The sequence below is a fragment of the Cololabis saira genome, chromosome 20 (genome assembly GCF_033807715.1).
Source record: "Cololabis saira isolate AMF1-May2022 chromosome 20, fColSai1.1, whole genome shotgun sequence".
NCBI lineage: Eukaryota > Metazoa > Chordata > Actinopteri > Beloniformes > Belonidae > Cololabis > Cololabis saira.
In genome coordinates, this window is record NC_084606.1 from 18,235,874 (window position 1) to 18,257,697 (window position 21,824).

The window sequence follows — 21,824 nt, forward strand, 5'->3', positions numbered from 1 at the left end:
TATTCAAGGAATGTAGGAAATCTCTCGATGTGTTTGACCTTTGAGACCTCGGCCCACACTGTTTGAGGAACCAAGGCGCTGTGCCAGGATCAACATAGAGACATGGACTTCAGGGCACCTCGGAAAACCGCTGTCACTCAACCGAGGACTCCTCTGCAGAGGCAACTCCAAACTGTATTACATAAAGTGCAACTCTGCACCCAGTTCTTTGACCTGAGGCTCATCTCAGGCAGACAGAAATACATCTGCAGTCAGGTGGAAATTGAGGAAAATGGTGTTGTAGATTTAAAAAAAAAAACTCACAAAGGTTTTTGTCGGCTACATGTGCAAAAACTAGCATCTGTGATGGTATTGGGGGGAGGAGGGGGTGATTTGCAGATGTGTGAAGATACCAGCTGGACGAATGCAGGGAATAAAAAATGCTATCATCAAAGTGATGTCTTTTCCTTGCAAGTCTGTGTTTTTTCCCTCCTGCAGAACAATGCCAGACCTCATGTGGGATGACTTATAAAAACGTGGCTTCATAAACTCGGTTTGAATTGCCTCGCATTTTCTCACAATTAATAATAATAGATTAATCATAAGCTTCTGTAGACCTGTTTACACATTTTTAAGCTTTGTTTGAAATGGCATCTGATGCCGTTTTTGTTTTCCATGACTACAAAACTATATGCTCCAAAAACAGCCCCTTGAGAAATAAGTCAAAAAATATCTTGTTTAAGGCAAAAAAATATTTGCCGGTGGTGTAATTTTCTTGCAACAAGGCCGTTTTCCTCTCTTAGAAAAGAGTTTTTGCAGCATAGAATGACTGAAATCTTATGTTCTGCAAATCCCTCCTATAAAACTGGAGTATTTACAGTCATTTCCTCAGTGCACAAACAATAAAAACATTTATTATGGTATGAGGATGATGATAACACTATGGTAAATACACAAGAGGAGGAAGAGGAGCAGCCAGCCAGACTCATCTCTTCTCTGCGGATGAATATCTGGATGTGAACATTTTAAAAATCAAATGCCCTCCTGAAACGTTTGCATTAGCCATTCATATTTCCCAGCGATCAAATGAACACAGGCATCCAACTCCAACTTCATGTAACACATGCTTTCACTTTTGAGCACCAAAGGCATTTCTTTTATCTTTTTTTTTTTGGACATGAATAATCTGGTGAACTGGCACAGTTAATTACTTGAGCATCACCCACTGGTAATGTTCCGCTGACTGCCTCAAAATAGCTCATGTGTTTCGTATTTGAACAACTTTGTTCTTATTCGTGGAAACTTGATGTGACTGATGAAGCAGCAGTTTGGAATTTTGTCTGTTTGCTTCGGACAGACGGACAGACGGACAGACGGACAGACGGAGGGAGAGCAGATTCAAAAGAGTGTGGACACGTGAAAATATTCACACTTGCTGTCACAAGTCAATATTTTCAGGCCTGCATAGCATCAGTGTGTGTGCTGATCTCTGTTTGCATTTCAGATGTCTTTCACCCAGGTCATGTATTTTTAGCTGTGTTAAAATGATGACACTTTGGACTCTAAATGCATGTTTCAAGGTTCAGCAAGGTACATTTACCTTCTCTGAGTCAACATTTCTCTTTTGAAGCTTTTTTTTTTTTTATTTGGAGGAACTCAGGAATTACATTTCGGAGCTCCTGCCAAGCCAGAGGAGAGGCAGCTTGGATCCGATTTTTGGCCATCTGTTTCTGTCGGACTGAATTATCCATAAAAATCTGACACCTTCATATTTCTTTTTGACAGATTAACTGTGCCGCTTAAAATCTACAGATGTCAACAAAAACTGTTGAATACCAATTCTTTTGAGTGATCCGAGACCTTTGAGTCTGGGCACTGTCAGCCGTCACCGTCCTGTCCTGTCAGGAATCTGAACTCTCGCCTTGTCCAAGCAGTGTTTGTCCTTAAAACTACATGAACCACACAGACAGATAAGACTCCGGCCTGCCAACACGCGACCCTGAACAGGATGAGGCGGGCTGATAAAGTGGATGGACGGTGATGCAGATATGTGGAACAAGGTTGCAGAGCTGCACGTTTGAATGATCCCAACGTGCTTATAGGATCTCATTGAAGAGGGGTTATGAATTAAGTGCTCCCAAAGCATTAAAGCATCATTACATTAATCGTGTGGGACTGTTTTTAGAGTCTAATTGCAACTTTTATTAACTTCTTAAAAGAATTTGCAGTAATTATGGTCATTATATACTTCAAATATCTTATATATGGAACTTTAATTGACAAACTGCTGTTGGTATCTTTTCACAGAATATGTTTTTGGTGTGTTAATAAAGTTGTTCCTTGTCTCATCTTTTCTTTTACCATCATTATTGTTGTATTTATTAACCTACTAATTCAACTACAAATACATGTTATATCATGTGGTACAGGGTTGTGATACATACTTGTCCCAAATAAAAATATAATAAAAAATTAAAAATGACACCATTAAATCCAACAAAAAGTGAAAGTTTTGGTGATCGTTGAATTTATTTTTCATCAAAGGAATTCCGTTTTTGATTTAGAGGCAGAAAACTGGATTGATGAACTGCAGAAAAGAGATGTACTTCGTAAAATGACGTCATTTATCGGGCTGATTCTGCCTGACCACGTGACAGGCAAGTGGAAAGCATGAAGTGAAAAGTTACGAGTCCTCCATGCGCCACCTGCTGGACATCTCTTTCTTTTTCTTTAACTGGGAATCATCGGATAAGATAAAAATGGAGAAAAATAATAAATGATGAGCTGCAGTATGGATTATACTCAGTCCTCGAGTTGTAAAAAAAAAAATCAGGGGGGATGGTGGATTTTATCATATGGGGACAGATAATTTGTGCTGATTACAAATAATATAATGTATTTCAAATAATAGCACTGACCAAAACACCTGCAGAAATACTGCAGGAATGACATAGCAGCAGTTAAATGCAGCCTTCTGTAAGCTTTGAATATCCACTGTTACACTTACATCAACTACATCAAAACACAACAATAAAAAACAGTTTTCTGAACTTATCAATATGACTCTGTCTTTGTCTTATTTCTAGTTAAAATGTCTCATTTCAATAAAAAAATCTCATTACACTTAAAACAAGAAAACTGGAAAAACTACCATTTCCACCTGTTTCAAGTAGATTTTCACTTGAAATAAGTAGAAAAGCCAGTGAAACAAGATTTGTTTGCTTGTAATAAGAAGGTAAATCTTGTCCCACTGGCAGATTTTCCTACTTCTTTCAAGTGAAAATGTACTTGAAACAGGTGAAAATTGTTAAATAAGTTATTTTTCTGATGATGACTAAATATTGAAATAGCAGTAAAACCACATTCATTGATGAAATGACATAAGGGATGGAAAGGGGGGATGGCAGTTTTACAGGGGGGATGATTTGGACCGTTTTTATTTCAGGGGGGAAGGATGCCATCCCCCCTCATCCCCCCTCATCTCGAGTACTGATTATACTTATCAGTTACATCTGTTTCAAACGTGGGCTTCAAAACGTTTGAGTACATTTAGAAATATTCGGAGATGGACGTTAAATATTCTGCGCAGCTTTCAATCAAATATGTTATATGTAATTCATTCAGATTATTTTTTGTTTTGTGAGAAGTTAATTAGATTTCTTAAAAACAGATGACGTCATGATTCATATCAAAGTAGTGACTGAACTTGAATTGATTTTTTTTAGATATTTTTAGATATTTTAAGACAAACCAAAATAAAGATGGATTCATGGTTATAAATTAATTGAAATATGAGATATCAACATGTGGAATGGTCGAAATAAAAACATATCAACATGAGCATTAGAAGTTAAATATTTTTAGGGAAAAACAAGGGGAAAGGATGAAGTGATGTATGATCACCTCATACAGCAAGTAAAAAAAAAAAAAAAAAAAAAATTAACCATACAGTACATGAATATTCTTAATTTGCATATAAACATTTTTGAAGTATAGAGTGAATAAAATGGTTTTAAAGTATATAAATAACCATGTCATTTATTTTTAGTTAATGCTCCTATGTAGGGTTTGAAAGAACCATGTGACCTAGGCATCTATTTTATATTTAATACGTTTAATTAATGACATCAAAATATTATTTTGTATAGTTTTATCTTGACAGATTACTTTTTCCCCTTGCGGTTTGTTTTCTATATGAAGATGTTTTTTTTTTTGTTAACGATTGAAATCATTATTAAATGCAATTTAAGTTTTGCATCCAGTGATGATCAATAACGTTTGCTACATAACTAGAAGCAGGTTTTTTTTTTTGTTTTTTTTTTAAGAATCAGTCGTTTATGGGGGTTTTTTTTTCAACAGAAACATTGATTATCTGACTACCTGAGATATTGACCAGATATTTAGACTTTTGATTAGAAAACAGTCACATGGCGCTCTGCCACGTCACGAACTGACACACGTCAGTGCGTCACCGCAGGTTCAAACAAGAGGCGTGGGCAAGCATGTTCTCCACATACATTCACTTTATTACTTTTTTTCCCTTTAAACAGCCAACTGTTAATGGTGAAATGAGTTCAGAATAAATTAAAATGACAGATGTGCGTGGACGGCCAGTTTTTCTACGGTTAGTCCGTGAATCAAGTCAGAAATTCAGCTGACAGAAACCCAACTCCTCGGCGTTTAAAAGCAGCCATGCAAAGCTGCACACTGCAGGCTGAAATAAGAGTTAACGCAATAAAAGCCGACCTCAGAAACGAGGTTTTCATGAATACACCATTTCAAAGGCTACTACTTTTGCACAATAAAAAAAAGGAGAAAACAATCTACATTCCAGTGGTTAAGTCCAACAACCTTTAAGACATCGACTTTATTTCATTTTCTACATTGCAGCTTACAATCGTCCCATTCAATAAATTAGTATTGTTTAGAAAAATCCATTTATTTAGAAACTATGTTTAATTTTTGATGAACACACAAATGAAAAGGTTTGCCGAGATTATTCACTTTTTTCTCCCCAGAAACAAACAAATAGAAGTAGGATGGATTTATGAATCGCTACCTTAAATTATATTTGTCCCAACATCCTGATCCTGTATCACAGCATCATTGTATTTCTGTCTTATAGAGCTTCATGTTCAAAAACTACCTAAAAAAACAACCCAACTGTACTTTCACCTATAAGTTGATATGTTACTAAGCACCATAAGCATGTGAGCTGGGTTAGCTGTCACTCAAATACACATGCACCAAAATAAATAATGGAAATAACTCCCAATGAATGCAGCGTTATTCAGGGTAACATTTGCAAAAGGAGGGCTAATCTTCTACGTAGGTAGCAGCTACGCACGAAGCGTGCGTATATAACCTACACCGGTTCTTCCCTGCAGTGCTGCGCGTCCTTTAGTTTAGGTTACTGATATCGTAGCCTTTTTACTCAGCTTAAAAGCAACAAAAAGGAAGTAGTAGCTACCGTGTAGCTACCACGCATTGTTGCAGTGGTGACATCACATGTCAGGACACGGCGTAGCTTATGGCGCCTGGTTTCCCACTACGCTGCAGCCTAAACCTGCGGTTTGACCCAAACCTCGCCTGAAGGAGGTGGTCATCGCTCTCTCTGTTGCCAAGTAAAAACCGTTATGCCTGCTTGAGTAAATCTGGGCATTTACAAAAATAAAGAAAGAAAACCACTAATGCCATTGCTAACATTTGTGCTGATACCGTGCAAACAGCGGTGAAGGCGGAGTTCAAGACTTGAGGACGTTGCCTACTGAAGGTGTGTGAATGCTCCTTTAAAATGCAAAGATAATCTAACACACACAGCTACACACAAAAACGACACGTCAGTGTGGTTAAAGCTAAAAGATGGCCGCTTCCATGCAGCCTAGGAAAAGAGCAACACCACCACACTTTTGCACACGCTGTAGCAGCCGATCCTCCTTCTTCTCTATTAACCTTAAATATAAAAACTACGGCATGATTTCTCTCTGCACGTGGCGCCGTCTCACTGCACAGCGCACGACCCGCTGGGCAGGAAGTCCTGGACGTACACGGCCACGGCCTTGGTGAGGTAGGTCATGCTCCCGAAGCGGCCACTGGGGGCGCTGTCGTACAGCAGCCTGCACACCCCGGTGGACGGGTCCCTTTCCAGGATGTGCTCCTCTGCTCCCAGGTCCTTCTGCAGGAGGAGAGGAGAGGAAACAACTCGGTTAAGCTGCAGAAGCCCTGTTGGGGTTTAGTTCGGTCTAGGGCTGTTCGATTTTGCCCAAAAATAAAATCTCGATTTTTTTCTCTCAAAATCCGATTTTCGATTACGATTACGATTATTTTGTGAATTGACAAAAGGCAAAGAAATTATTTCAAATATGCTGTTTTTTTATTGAACATTTGCCCCATTGGGCTTTAAGTGCAAACTTTGCTCTCATTAAACCAAAAATGAATGAATAAAGTGCAAAACTCTGTAAAATAAGTTGAAAAAAAGTTTTAAAAAATATAATAAAATATAAAGTTTTATCTCTGAAAAAAAAAAAAAAATCAGCAAATCAGCACTTGCAAACATACAGTAAGTTATATTTTCAATTAAATAAAACAAGACATTTTCTAATTAAACTAAACTGGGTCTTTGCATGCTAAATAATAATGCAACCCATGAAGGAGGTAGAGGTGTGTAATGTCAGTCATTATATTTGCTATTCACATTTGCAAGTTTTTTGCAAGGAACATGAGCCGGTCTACCGCATCTGGCTTGAGGGATGCCCGGTGGCATGTTACAACGCCCCCTCCTACACTAAAGAGCCTCTCCGATGGGGCACTTGTCGCAGGTATTGAGAGGTATTTCCATCAATCATTAATATGGTATCAATCATTAATATGTGTGCAGACAAGGTAAAAAAAAAAAAAAAAAAAAAAAGTGAAAAATCGATTTTACGATTTTCACATTTTAACATCGTTCTCATTACATAATCGCGATTACGATTTAAAATCGATTAATCGAACAGCCCTAGTTCGGTCTGCTGAAGCCGACCTGATCCTTGTAGAACATGTCATTGGCCAGGTGGACCATCTTCTCCACGTGGATGATGGAGCCGATGCTGGGGATGTCCACGTCGGCCAGCATGGTGAGGACCAGGATGGCCTCCACCAGCAGCTGCCGGTACTCGGGCTGAGGGACTCGGTTCAGCACCGTCTCCACGTGGACCGAGAACTTGATCTCTCCTGGAGTCATCTGGAGGTGGGAGAAAGACAGTCAGCCAAAAAGTGCTTAGTATCACACATCTAGAGACGTTGCGTAAAGTCGCTTAAATACAGTCAAACTGCTAATCTTTGCACGTAACCTCTGCCGCTTGCCATCTCAACCTAGCCTTACATTTTCTATACCCACTTCTTCCTGTTTAGGGTCACAGGGGGCTGCTGGAGCCCATCCAGCTGTCTATAAGCAAGAAACAGGCCCCGGAGAGCTCGCCTGTCCATCACAGGGCCAAACAGAGATAAACCACAACACACACTCTTATGATCATTTTAGAAAAACACCATTGAGCCAAACATGCATGTCTGTGGGAGGAAAGTGGAGAACCTGGAGTAAGCAAACACGGGGAGAACATGCAAACTCATCAACAAAGAAGAGGTTTTTTCCAAACTGATTCAGTTCTGACGTTAGATTAAAATAAATGTATTTATCAATGAAGGTTACGTAACAGTAAAAATGCTGAATGTAGAAAGCGATTGTTTTCATGACGTTGAAAACATGCAGATGCTTCAGCTTGATCTGATGACTCCTCCATCCTCCATCCCACACTTCCTCAAACTCTTCAAAAGCAATGAAATGCTCCTATTGAAATGCACGTTGCAGTTGCTACCTTCCAATGTTTTGAACATAAAATGACTAAAGATCACTTAAACTTATCTAACTTAATCACATCTTTACTCTTATTATATTTATTTAACAAGAAATAAAATAAAAATGGAGAAAAACAACTTTCAAAGCTATTTTTTCTTCTTTATTGTCATAATAAATGTTTATGACTCACCTCCCTGGTGGTTGACGCTGGAAGGACGAACCCCTCTATGGACAGACCGTGACACTGTGACATTAACATGAACAGAAACATTAGTCGGCATCTGCCTTAAAGTCCTCATATACAGTACAGACCAAAGGATTGGACACACTTCCCATTTGTTTGAATGAGAAGATGTGTCCAAACTTTTGGTCTGTACTGTACGTCACGTTATCTTAGCTAATTTTCAAGTCTGCACAAAATCCTTCACGTCCTGTCCGGATTCACGACTGATGCAGGAACGTTTTCCTGGAACAGACAATATTTTAGGGGCTTTCCCTCGACCGAGGAAGGAGGGGTTAAACGGAGCCTCGGCGGAGATGTATTACACCAAAAAACAGCTCCACAAGCAGCAGCCGCAAATCAGATTTACAGCCAGACTGGGCCGTAAATCTGATTTACAACCGCAGAGCGGTAAAAGTGTTAACCACTGATATACAATCAGAGATACTTTCAAAGGTACTATGTGTAACTATGTCGATTTTTAGTGTCAGACCAGCACGACAGCTCTTCATTTCATCTCTCAGACGCTGGACTTGCTCCAGGTGAATGTGTCCAACACAGCAGCAACCCAGGGTCCTATCATCTCCGTGTTTTACACAGATAACACATTTTGTCAATTCTCTGATGATGCTGTCGCCTTGATGAGTTTATGGATTAGCCTCCCTTGCTTATTTTGTCACAAGGCGTGATGATCCTTATCTGGACCTAAATGTCTCAAAAGAGCTAATAGTGCATTTCAGCACATTTTATCGTCTAATTTTACTGGCGTGCCTTCAGGTCAACGTTATCAGATGCCCGAAACTAAAAATAATCGATATTCCAACATTTGGACTCTTAATTTTACTGTTTTATGGGTGTCGACTCTCTTTACTTTTTACATGACTTGTATCATTTTAAATTTGAGTGTTTCTTATACAGACTTAGGGCTGTTCGATTAATCGATTTTAAATCGTAATCGCGATTATGTAATTAGAACGATGTTAAAACGTGAAAATCGTAAAATCGATTTTTCACTTTTATTTTTTTTTACCTTGTCTGCACACATATTAATTGATACCATATTAATGATTGATGGAAATACCTCTCAATACCTGCGACAAGTGCCCCATGGGAGAGGCTCTTTAGTGTAGGAGGGGGCGTTGTAACATGCCACCGGGCATCCCTCAAGCCAGATGCCGTAGACCGGCTCGTGTTCCTTGCAAAAAACTTGCAAATGTGAATAGCAAATGTAACGACTGACATTACACACCTCTACCTCCTTCATGGGTTGCATTATTATTTAGCATGCAAAGACCCAGTTTAGTTTAATTTGAAAATGTCTTGTTTTATTTAATTGGAAATATAACTTACTGTATGTTTGCAAGTGCTGATTTGCTGATTTTTTTTTCAGAGATAAAACTTTATTATATTTTTTAAAACTTTTTTTCAACTTATTTTACAGAGTTTTGCACTTTATTCATTAATTTTTTGTTTAATAAGAGCAAAGTTTGCACTTAAAGCCCAATGGGGCAAATTTTCAATAAAAAAACAGCATATTTGAAATCATTTCTTTGCCTTTTGTCAATTCACAAAATAATCGTAATCTTAATCGAAAATCGGATTTTGAGAGAAAAAAATCGAGATTTTATTTTTGGGCAAAATCGAACAGCCCTATACAGACTTTTTATTTCTTTTTTTGCACTCCTGTGACACGACTCTGGCGTTAGGGCCGTGTGTGAGCTGAGGTGGTATAGCTCAGTGCATCTGTTGGTTTTGCTGTTTTGGTCCAGTTGCTGCAAAAAAACTGCACTTCTAGGGACCAATAAAGTATTCTGACCCTGACAGGGACCACTGAGGACGAGCAACACATTTTAACAAACTTAATTTACCTAATCTACTCCGAACAGTGGAAAAACAAAAGAAATCAGAGGTGAAATAATATTTTACGTCGTTAAAATTAGGATTCAGACTTGTTACAAAACTTTGGAAAACATTGCTGATCGGTACATAAGCAAATAAAAAAGAATTGTGTGTTTGTGTCTTTCTCTGACCTTCTGCAGAATCCTCCAGACTTTCTGGTAGAAGCCGACGGGAACCCGGTTCAGCGCTCCGTCCAGCCGCCTCCTACGCAGCCACTGGCCATGTTTGGTATCCTTACTATGCGGAATGCTGTCCGGAACGTCCAGGGACTCTATGGACGGCAGTTTGTATCCCTGCACAGCGAAGATGGACAGAAAAGGAGTCAGTTTAACTCTGTTAATGAAACTACCTATTACTTATCTGCGCGGTGGCGCAATACAACCTCACAGGCCACTAAAACTCATTTTCTCTTTCATCAGGACTCTTGAGTCTCTTAGTTGCCTCTGCAAAGACGTTCACTGTAGCTCTGTGAGATGGTTTCAGCATTGTTGCACAGATGTTGCAACAAACGGCAGGGATGGGAGTCCAGAGTGACTTTGGATGGTTTTTGCTGATAAACAGGATGGGAGTTAGACACTACTTTCTAAAAGTAATCCAATGTTCTTTCAAATGAAAGTGAAACTAATATTGTTGGAGCAATTATGGGTGTTTTGGTTTCTTTTTGTTTTTGTAGAAAGACTAGTAAACATACTTTTGGTGTTAATAATATACCAAGCCACAAGGGGGCAGTAATCACCTTGGTAACGGGTCACTTCACACAATCAAGTATTAAATAGACACAGGTGTTTGTGGGCTCGGTGTGTTTTGAACCACAGAGAGAATAACGATTCTTACCGCAAGTTAAACCGCACTTTTAATTAAATGTTATACGAACCACGGGAAAGCAACATCCCACAAAAAGCAACCATAAAGAGAGAGAGAGAGAGAGAGAGAGAAGACCGGCAAAACAAACCTAAGGTGCGTATAAAGAAAGTTCAATTGGTTCATTCACCACCGTGGCTAATTAGTCACAACAAATATTTTAACATGAAAAAAACTCTTCAGTCATACTCCAAGGAGTAAGACAGCAAGACCCTTCTGTGGAAGCTTTTAAAGGCCAAATACATTGCATAAGTTTTTTTGTTTTTTTTTACCAAGTTGTGCCACATTAAAGAGTAAATCTACAGCCATTTTGCCTGAAAACGACATCTGTGGTCAATCAAACCCTTGATGATTGTCACTTTTCCATCATGTTAGAATAATGACACTCAAGGTGACTATGGCTCACGATAAGAAAAAAATAAAATAAAATCTGTATAAGTGTGTATGTGTCCCCAAATCCCACTCCAAATAAAATAAAATAATCCAGGAACTGCACCTGCTGCGGGCCAAAAGCAGAGATGAATGTAAATCTTTACCCCAGATTCGATGCTTTCTATGTCCATCGTCTGAGCTTGTGCGCCCTGCGAAGCAAAAAGCGAAAAAAGAAAAGGAGAGAAAGAAAAGGAAAAAAAATGGACAAAATGAAAAATTATGACATGTTAAAAATAATTAGCGGTGATGGATCCGAACAGCCCCCAAACCAGCGGAGAGGCAGCATGCATGACTCCAACACAGGAGTGGAAAGTGGGATGAGTTACTGGTTGAGCTGCAAGAATCAATCAAGTTAATGATTAACACAACAAATTGACTGGTCACAATAAAAACATTCTTGATTACCCATCAAAGCATATTAGATACGAGATTGCTCATCATTGTGTTACAGCGAGATTAAGAGCCCGTTTTAATGATAAAAGCAAAAATACATCAGCTTCATTCTTGATTGTTTAAATTGAAAGCAAGTGGTTTCACAATTAATACTACATACATATATCAAGTCAAATGACAACTTGACTTGTAAGTAATTTCTAATTTAAAATCAATAAAATGTTCCACTAAATTAATCAATTAAATTTTGTCACAATGAGCAAAGAAAACACGATTAATCCGGGGTTAAAATAGAAGTGAACACTTATTAAAAGCAGACATTAAAGTTGCAGTGGTGTGAAGTTTTAGACCCAAAGTTAATGACATCGGCTGTAAATCAAAGACGCGGGTTTACTGTCACTATAACCGTCACCTGACGAGTGGGCGTTACGGGCGGGTCGAGATGAAATCAGAGAGGATAATCACCTCTGCTGAATCCAGTCGGAAAAACACATGAATACAGAATAATAATTTATCACCCATCAAAGAGCAGTTAGCGTAAGAGTTGAATTAGGGCTGGGCGATATATCGAGATTTTAATATATATCGATATATTTTCAAACACGATATGGTACGAGACAATATCGTTTATATCGATTTAAAAAAAAAAAAAAAAAAATTTTTAATTTTTTTTTTAATGTTTTTTTTTGTGACAAATTGACTTGAATGTTTTATTTGAGATTTGCACAAATGTTTTGTTATTTGCACAACTGTCAACCTCAGTGGAAAAGTCTGCCTGTTACTGTTTACATTGTATTAATTGCACAGTGTATCTTAATTTAATTGTTATGCAGGAAAGGGATATTTGTTTTATTTTATTCAAGAAGCATTTTTATTCTATATATGCAGGCAGTTTATTTTTATTTCATTTGTTTTATACATTTTGATATTGTGCAGACCTCTGTTAATAAAGGTACCTGTGTGACATTTGGCACGAGGCTTTGTATTAAAACTGACTTTTTTTAAGGGTTTGCCTCAGAAAAAAATGAAGCTAACAGAGATGCTATGCTATAATGCTTTGGGGGAAACCCCAATTAAGGCACAGAAAAAATATCGAGATATATATCGAGTATCGCCATTTAGCTAGAAAATATCGAGATATGACTTTTGGTCCATATCGCCCAGCCCTAAGTTGAATACTATAAAGTAGATGTAACCAAAAGCGTGGTGGTCTGCTGCTGTCTGCCATTTCTTTCACCGTTGTGGTGACCTGTCTGATTATGGGATACAGAATGTGAGGTGAATTAGTCAGTTTCATTGCAGCTGAGGTCAGTTTTTCTTGAGTATGGATTTGCTCGCTAACTGCACCCTGCATACTACAAACTCAGAGCCCATCAGTAGTGTAGTCTGCCGTCCAGACTAGACCTCTTCAACAGAGAAGAATTGATATGTTGTATCTTAGAGCATTTTGTCTCGGATTATCTCTTCATTCAAACGTGCTCAGACTGCTTTATGGGTGTACACGTATCCTTAAACAGCCCTTAAATTATTAAAGAGGATTGTCTGAGCAGTGAACCAATACAACAGTATGGGTTTATGTTTGTTTTATGTCATACTTTGTCACAATGTTCAGTTACACTTGTTTTCCCTTTTAATTGTGTTAAAACCTAGTTTAAAATTTGAATGATTAAAAAAAAAAATATATATATATATTAAATCAAATCTTCAATTCTTTTTTTTTGATACTTAAAAACCAACTTTGACGTCTACTTCCGTTTCATTGATTAAGTCATGATCACCTCAACTGAGTCGGTCAAAGAGACTTTGCGGTCCATCTGCAACAGAGGAAACACATCCAGCTGATAAAAATGACAATACTTGCCCTCTCTGCAGAAAAAGTAACAACATAAATATCCTCAACAAAAAAAAAGATCAAAAGCAAACGCCGGGAGCGTCACACAGACGTCCTTAATACACACGTAAACACAGGATTTCTACTGTGGCATTATCAATCAATAACTCATCAGTGAAAATAAGTCAAGTTACTGATTCCTGCGTGTGATCGTCACCTGAAACGGATCCGTTAAGGACAACCTGTGCTCAGCCTGCAACACAAAACACATGGCAAACAAACAAACAGAGTTCTTTGAGAACATACGACCCGTCATTCAGCTTCCCTCGATTCAGAACCCATCAGGGGCCAAATTCAGATCTCCATCTTCAAATTTCCAAGATTTTACACACAAATCTCATTCTAATTACCCACAATCGCTTTTCCATCAGCACCCAGCAGGTGAATTAGCACCCATTTGCATTACCACTGTCACCTTACTGGGGTCCGTCAAAGACAACCTGTGTTCCAGCTGCGAAAACACAACATCAAATTACAACAATGCTGAAAATGGTCACCTGCCCTTCGTCTGTTTCCTACAGAACCGCGGAGGTTACTGCTCAGCCCCGGGTGTTAAAGTTTATTTACGATGGTGACTTATGAAGCACTTCAAAATGCAAACAACCCAGTGTGAATGTTGTTAAATTTAATGCCGGCGTGAGTAAACCCTCTGAGGCGAGCTTAAAGCTCCGGCCTCTGCTTCCTACCATCTTCATGTCGCTCTTCAGCTTGCTGATGCCCGCTCTCTCGCTCTTGGTGGCGCCCACGTTGCCCAGGTGATGTATGGAGATGGCTGACAACGGACTGACACCGGACACCTCTTTCACTGAAAAGCAGGACATACGGACACACAGGGGTGAACGGAGAAGCATGGAAGACGCCGGGTGTGTGTGGTCGGGAGCCATCGGAGCACGAACCGCTGCGCATGACGCCAAACTCCTTCCCGCTGAGGATGTGGTGGAGCAGGTTCTTCAGCTCAGAGGGACTGAGGCTCATCAGACTCTCCGTGGCCTCCTCTCCTACACAAATTCAGATACACAACCTGTGTTCAACACCTCCCAAGACATAACATGGAAAGTGATGTTGCAAATACAAAACTTTGTCATGGATTCGTTGGCCTTGGTATCAGGTCTTCTCCCATCCCACTTCTTCTTGCAAAAGTTAACCATATATGATGAAGAGCTTCAAGTGGCAAATTTTAAACTCTGTTTCCATTGCATTTATTCCTAGAAGGGATTTTTTTTTTTTTTTTTTTTTTTTTAAATATGTGTCAGTTTTATTGGTGCATTGGTTTGGTATTGGCACACAGCTCCGGTAGAGAGACCACCTGTCTCACTCCATTACTCCCCAGAGGTCATAAACTGGTATTCGGACCAGCTCCAGAAGCTGCTCATACCTAAGATGCTGTTGATTTCTCCTGTTCGGACAGTTTGGGGTAAAGTCCTGTTTATCTTGATAAATTACAGGCACATGTTTTGTTGTTTTGTTATAACGTGTGTGTTTACTCCAAGTTTTCTTACAATCTTTCATTCTGGTACAGCATGAAGAGAATAAATAATAGTTGGAAACTGAATATTGAATGCTTTGTGAGCTAGATAGACTAGGTAGATAATTCCCCCGTGGCTCAATCATAAATGTTTATCTCTCATTGGAAATATAAAACTAACTAAATTCTAAATATGAGATGGGTTCTTATATTTTTTAACTCCAAGCAGCAGTAAGTCTGAATTTTTTTTTTCTTCTTAAATCAACACACTGACATCATTTGAGAAATACTTTTGAATATTCTAGACAAAAAAATGATGTATATGAGGTGTATCTAATAAATCCGCCATTGAGAGTGTAAAGATGGGAGAAAGCTTTCATTGCAAATCACTGGCTTTGTCCTCATATTCATTGTTAGCTTTAAAACAAATGTACAGAACGTTTATTTATTTTTATGATGCGTTTATTTAAACCTGCCATGTCTATGATTTATATAGAAAAAATACTTGAAAAACAAAACATCGGAATACGAACCGTAAGACCTGCTTATAATCTCAGTCTGGTCTCCATCAACATCTCTTACTGTATTTTCTTCATTTTAATCTTATTTATTAAATACTTTCTTTTTTGTTTGTTGGTAAATTACGAAAGCTGAAAACTGTCAGAGGAGTTCAAAAAATGACAATACGGCAGCTGACAGTTATAACCCCAAATATGTCGAATGGAACATGCAATTGGACTTGTTACAACCCAAACTATTACAAATAATGATGAAAGACTACCTTAAAGTACGCGTAGGCCGTCTCACCTGAGCAGTTGAGCGACTGAGCCAGTTCGGTCGCCATCACCTGAATAATGAGGCCGATCCGCAGCCGGAACATCTCGCTGAACAGACTGGGCTGGGTTCTGATGCTCATGGCCAGGTACACCATGATCTCCTGAATCAAAGAAAGAGGGTGGATTGGACGTATGGGCTTACTGCTGCAAACGGGAGAGTGGACGCTGTAACCCACCTGAGTGAGGATGGCCACGCTGATGTTGTTGTCGCTGGCCTCACTGATGAGAGCAGCCAGCTGGTCCAGCGGGATGGGAGCGGTGATGGTCTTCTCTCTGGGCTCAGGGGGAAGTCCCACCGTCAGGTGCTTCTGGTGTGACAGCAAATCGGAGCAGGCCTAACGAGAGATCGTTATTGGAAAACAGTGAGATATTATGTTTTTCTTGATTCTGTAGCAACTCTTTTCTGATCTCTTTGACGGGGGGACCAACTATGGAGACTAGGGATGGGCGGTATGGACTAAAAAATGTATCACGATAATTTCTGGTATTTATCCCGATAACGATAAAAATGACGATAAAAAGGTGGAGTTGAATTGGTATTTTTTTTAACTATAAATCCATCTCGCTCTCAGATCCGCCATGTTTGCTACACAAAAACGTCATCAACGGGAATTTATCCTGTTTTCTCTTTTCTTTCTTTCTTTCTTTCTTTCTGGCTCCTTTCTTTCTTTCTTTCTTTCTGGCTCCTTTCTTTCTTTCTTTCTTTCTTTCTTTCTTTCTTTCTTTCTTTCTTTCTTTCTTTCTTTCTTTCTTTCTTTCTTTCTTTCTTTCTTTCTTTCTTTCTTTCTTTCTTTCTTTCTTTCTTTCTTTCTTTCTTTCTTTCTTTCTTTCTTTCTTTCTTTCTTTCTTTCTTTCTTTCTTCTTGGCTCATTTCTTTCTTTCTGGCTCATTTCTTTCTTGCTTGCTTGCTTGCTTGCTTCCTTCACACGTACGTTGTCCGTCAATTTAACACAGAACCATAAATCAGCTTCACACAAAAACGTCATCAACAGGAATTTATCGTTTTTACCGCGAGATGACAAATTCTTACTGTGGGGAATTTTTTTGACGGTTTATCGTGAACGGTAAAATATCGCCCATTCCCAATGGAGACACTGAAAAGCTGCATCCACAGAGGACGTGAACGCGTGTGCGTCGTACCCACTCCAGCTCCTCCACCCTTTTCTTCAGAATGCCAGAGATCATCCTGATGAGGCCCCAGTGCTTGAGATCGCCCGCCTTCTCGTACAGGTCGCTCAGCAGAGACCTCACCGTGGTTCCTTTCCCGTGCAGCTGGGTGTCCCACTCCATGCCTCTGCAAAACAGCAACGACCAACCATCACTCCTCACAACCGCAGTATTCAGACAACAGCCATGTTCATCACCAACCAGTACCACCCTAATGGTTGCTACTTTTGATTCCCAAATACAGCAATAATCGCATTCATCTATGTAGAGCATAGCAGCCCTAGTTGTAATATATAATAATAAAGAGCGGATATAATAAAGAGTGAACAAGTTGAGTGCATCCATCTTCTCCCATCTCATCCACAAACCTTTAATAAGCATCTCTGCAGCTTTACCTCAACTGCCAAACTGGGACATTTCAGCTTGAGAATTTTATTAAGAGGGAATTCAATTTCAGGTTTTATACATTTTTCATATCTGTAAAGAACTAGGATTTCCGTGAAGCACAAGTTCATGGCAGCTGAAGGTGTGACGGCAACGGAAAAGATTACCTAAAGCTTCAAGTTTATTTATGTTGGACATTTTCTCTCACCCGTTTTTGTTTTCTTTTAAATGCCAAGCTGACTATTTATGACAAAATCTTTAACTGTCCAGAAGTCAAAACTCTGTTTGAAAGGCATTGTGTGCTTCAGTAATAGTTTATATCTATCTTGTTTTTTACTTGGTTTAACCATTTTAAAACCACACCCTCCCTCATTGCATGAATAACACATGAACATGCTTATGTACAATAAAAACAAACAAAAAAAACAATAAAATCTAGTTGTATAAGGTCTGAGGTGCATTTTTCATATAAATTATAAGTAAAAACGTTGTGCGCCGCCTCTCCTAATAACAGGTCTCACCGCATTATGTTTTTAGGACATTTGTGATACAAACACTTAGATGTGTATTAAAAGGTTTTCAAGTCTAATGGTGAAGAATATAAACTATTATAAGGTTAAATATCCCTCATTTGTTTCTAGTGTACTTGTACATGCTACAGCTCAAACATATGAATTACCAATAAACCGAGGCACAGTGCTGACTTAAGCTGCAATGCAAAGTGGGAAACACATAAACCAGCTTGTGCTTTCTAATTTCCTGTTTCCTCCCTTCATCCACGTTCTCACCCTCAAAGGTTTTATTGGTCTACTTTATACATAAAATTTTTTAAACCTGACGTCATAAACGTGACATGCTCTGCCAAAGTTACACGGCCAGATGTTTTGCACTCTTGTCAACATGTACTACACGACTCTATGAGAATACGAATGCAGAGTTTTCTATAAAAATGCATCAAAACCGAATTTTTTGTCAGTTTGTAATTTGTGCATTTTCTTTGGGCTTGTTGCGCAAACATCCTGTTCTGATCTAGTTTCAATTAGTCTCTATTAATACATCCACCTGCTGTTGATGACATTTGTGAAGCCATTATCATGTAAAATAACTAACCCACTCATTTAACTTTATATGGTACGACGGAGTATTAGGGCCAAACAAAAAAACAAAAAAAGGAAATTACGAGAATAAAGTCATAATGTAATGACAATAAAGTCGTAAAATTATGAGAATAAAGTCATAATATTACGAGAATAAAGTCGTAATATTACGAGAATAAAGTTGTAATATATTATAAATATAACTTCACAAGATGCTCAATATTCTTCATTTTAACACAGGGAGAAGACTGCTCTTCCTGTTAGAGTTCTCATAAATTACCACTTTATTTTCATAATATTATGACTTTATTCTCATAAATTACCACTTTATTCATTACGACTTTATTCTCGTAATGTCACAACTTTATTCTCGGAATTTTACGACTTTATTCTCGTAATATTACGACTTTATTCTATTACGACTTTATTCTCACAACATTACGACTTTATTCTCGTAATGTTACGACTTTATTCTCATAATATTACGACTTTATTCTCATAATATTATGACTTTATTCTATTACGACTTTATTCTCACAACATTACGACTTTATTCTCGTAATTTTACGACTTTATTCTCATTACATTATGACTTTATTCTCGTAATTTCCAATTTTATTTTGTTTTAGTTTGGCCCTAATACTCCGTCGTAATATGGCACCATTTTGAGTTAAAAAATAACCTACTGATGAACTTTGCATTCGTTTTTGCTCATCAGGATGTTCATGGAAATATAATTGGTTACAGATTATAAATATATTGAAATTTCTCCTGTTTGGCATCAACTAAAATCAAATGAACGAGCAGTAAATGTACCACACGGTTCAAAACTTTAAGTTTGAATGAAAATGGAAAACCGACGATCACACCGCTGCTTCAACTGAAATATACTGGCTTCTATAACGTGCACAGTTCAACAGCCACCTTAAACCAGAGACTCACTTGTCTTTGAAGAGGATATAAAGTATATCTGCCTGGTCTTGGAGACTCTTGGTGTCTTTCAGCAGCTGGACCAGAGCGTTGTAGTCGACGGCTCCGCTCTCGTCTTTGGGGATGCCGCTCTCTGCTGTAAACGAGGCGGCTGAGCCCTGGGAAAGATTAAGAAATAAAGAACAACGGAGAGTTGAAGTGCTGAGTAGTGGACGATCAGAGGATGTCTGAGTGTGAACGAGGAAGAGAAGGAAAAACAAAACACCTTGTTCTCTTCTTGAGTAGAGGATTCGTGGAGGTGCAGGTTTAGTGAAGTCTGACTGGAACGAAACAGCTTGTTTGGCAAGTACATGCCGACATCTGGACGAGGAAAAGAAAGGTATTATTTTGAAGGCGGGAGGGGGGGCGGGGTCTTGTTCCAGACGATGAATTATCACTCACTTTCTATGTTGAGCTCTTGAGCCTTGTTCATCAGGGAGACCATCTCCTTGGTTTTGGTGGCCACGGCCTTGAACCTGCCCAGACCCCCGAGCTTACGCTTGGGCTTCTTGGGGGCGGACTGGGCCAACAGGTGGTCCAGGTACTGGGCGAGGTCGTCCGCCTCTGAAGGGAGGACAGGCGGGACGGGACCAAACACAAGTCATGTGGAGAAGAAACAAGTTAGAGAAGATAACCTCTGGTCTCACGTGATTCCACTTACCGTAGTTCAGTGAAAATAAGGCGTTAAATTGTCTCAATTCATATCAAAATTCAGAAAAAAATAAAAGATAAAGATATAAAATATGTATGTAAATATTCTTCAAAACTCTGAAGTCTTGTCAGAAACTCTTTGTTTGATGTTTTTATCTCAGTTTTCTCACATGCATGTTTTCATACATTTTGAAAGTGAAATTACAGTTTTTTTCATCATCAACCAATCTTAAACAATAAAAATCTGATCAGATTTTTTGTTAATTAGAAAAAAACACTAAAATTCTTGAACCACGTCTGGAAGACAATCGCTAAAGAATTTCACAAAATTAATCAAACCTTTTTGGTGTGAAATATAAATATGTCAAAAACTTTAAAAGGGTCTGTATTCTGTAGGCAATGTTTAGGCAGTGTCATTCTGACTTCTGAATGTAAAGTCTAGTTTAAGGCTGAGAATACAGTTACTATTTAACCAACATAATTGTTTCTGTACGATCCAGTAGGCTTTGCCTGCTTCTGGAAGATTTCACTATAGTACACCAACAAACAATTTCTAATTTTGCAGAAGGTTATAATGACTATTGAGACAAGAAATTAGGTTTGTATTAGGGTGATGTTAAGACTGGTGCAGAAAAAGCAACAGTTCTGCTGTATTAATGGTATTTAAGGCTTTTTAATCAAAGACGCTGAATATCCCCTCGCATTTGCTCCTACACCGGCTTCACCAGCCACTTGGGGTTAATTTCTGAGGACATGCACGTCCGACGCTCCGAAGCAAAAGCAGGATTATGCGAAGTAACCAATATGTGAGGTGAACACGCAAACACATGATCGAAGGCAAATATATTCTCAGAGTGATTTAAGGAACATTAGCTTCATTTCTGTGTGGAACAGTTCGGGTCTACACAGTTGGCAGGTTTTGTTTTTTTTATTGTGAAATGTTGGAATATGCTTCTACCTCTCTGAAGATAAAGAAGCAGCCGTCCAAAAAAAGATCATAATGTCCACGTAACAAGGTGAAAAACCACTAAAAATACAATACAATGCTTATTAACAAAAACTCAAGATTATCGATTCCTGAACAAAAAAAGGTGAAAACCTTCTTTGGGATCAGTGGTGGTGCAAAGACAAGTTGATGGAGTGATTAGGAAGGATAAAGTATTCAGACTGGTTGAGCAAGTCCAGAAAATTAAAGATCCAAAACAACAAGAGCGTCAAAAGTGAGAAAATATAGGAAGCGGTTTGATTTGATGGAAACCATCTACGGACACAGATCACTGAACCTAGTTGGAGAGAGAAAGATGGGACCAGATATTTGCTAGGGATAATCAGGTCTGTCAATAAGCCTCTTTTGACCGAAGTGTGAGTGACATAGTACATTAAGTAAAATTAATAGAGGGTAAAAGCTGGTACATATCTTACTTGACTATAGCCATTCATCCTACGCACAGGATGTAGGCCACTTTACTAACTCTACTTTCCAAACTCCACCACACCCAACAGGTGTTAGACAAGGTGCTGAAACTTTATCTACTTACAGAAATGTTAGTCTGAATGGCACACTTACTTTACTACCCAGTCAAGGAATGTTCCATTTAGCGCTTATTTGTCGACAGGACTTCATTACCCATAATGCTTTGCAGCAGAAGTCAGTTGATATGTTTTTAGCGATCATACGGAGCCTGTGCATCTGCATACGCGTCTGTAAACGCCCTTTTTACTTAAATAAATGGTTCAACTCAAGTT

General features: G+C 38.6%; 1 protein-coding gene across 3 annotated transcripts in view; it reads right to left on the minus strand.

Moving 5' to 3' along the window:
- Positions 1-4,484: 4,484 nt before the first annotated feature.
- Positions 4,485-21,824, minus strand: part of phka1a (phosphorylase kinase, alpha 1a (muscle)) — a 40,524-nt gene continuing 23,184 nt past the window's right edge. Inside the window, exons 19-34 of one of the 3 annotated variants that reach the window (XM_061710563.1) lie at positions 19,830-19,991; positions 19,654-19,748; positions 19,401-19,546; positions 16,951-17,104; positions 15,987-16,145; positions 15,782-15,911; positions 14,406-14,507; positions 14,196-14,314; positions 13,925-13,960; positions 13,667-13,702; positions 13,397-13,432; positions 11,330-11,374; positions 10,064-10,225; positions 8,004-8,057; positions 7,001-7,201; positions 4,485-6,154 (exon numbers count right to left, since the gene is read on the minus strand). In XM_061710563.1, the coding sequence (XP_061566547.1) occupies positions 5,981-6,154; positions 7,001-7,201; positions 8,004-8,057; positions 10,064-10,225; positions 11,330-11,374; positions 13,397-13,432; positions 13,667-13,702; positions 13,925-13,960; positions 14,196-14,314; positions 14,406-14,507; positions 15,782-15,911; positions 15,987-16,145; positions 16,951-17,104; positions 19,401-19,546; positions 19,654-19,748; positions 19,830-19,991 (1,811 nt within the window). In that variant the 3' untranslated portion in view covers positions 4,485-5,980. The remainder of the gene's footprint in view (positions 6,155-7,000; positions 7,202-8,003; positions 8,058-10,063; positions 10,226-11,329; positions 11,375-13,396; positions 13,433-13,666; positions 13,703-13,924; positions 13,961-14,195; positions 14,315-14,405; positions 14,508-15,781; positions 15,912-15,986; positions 16,146-16,950; positions 17,105-19,400; positions 19,547-19,653; positions 19,749-19,829; positions 19,992-21,824) is intronic. The other 2 variants (XM_061710564.1, XM_061710565.1) reach the window with 2 other exon arrangements.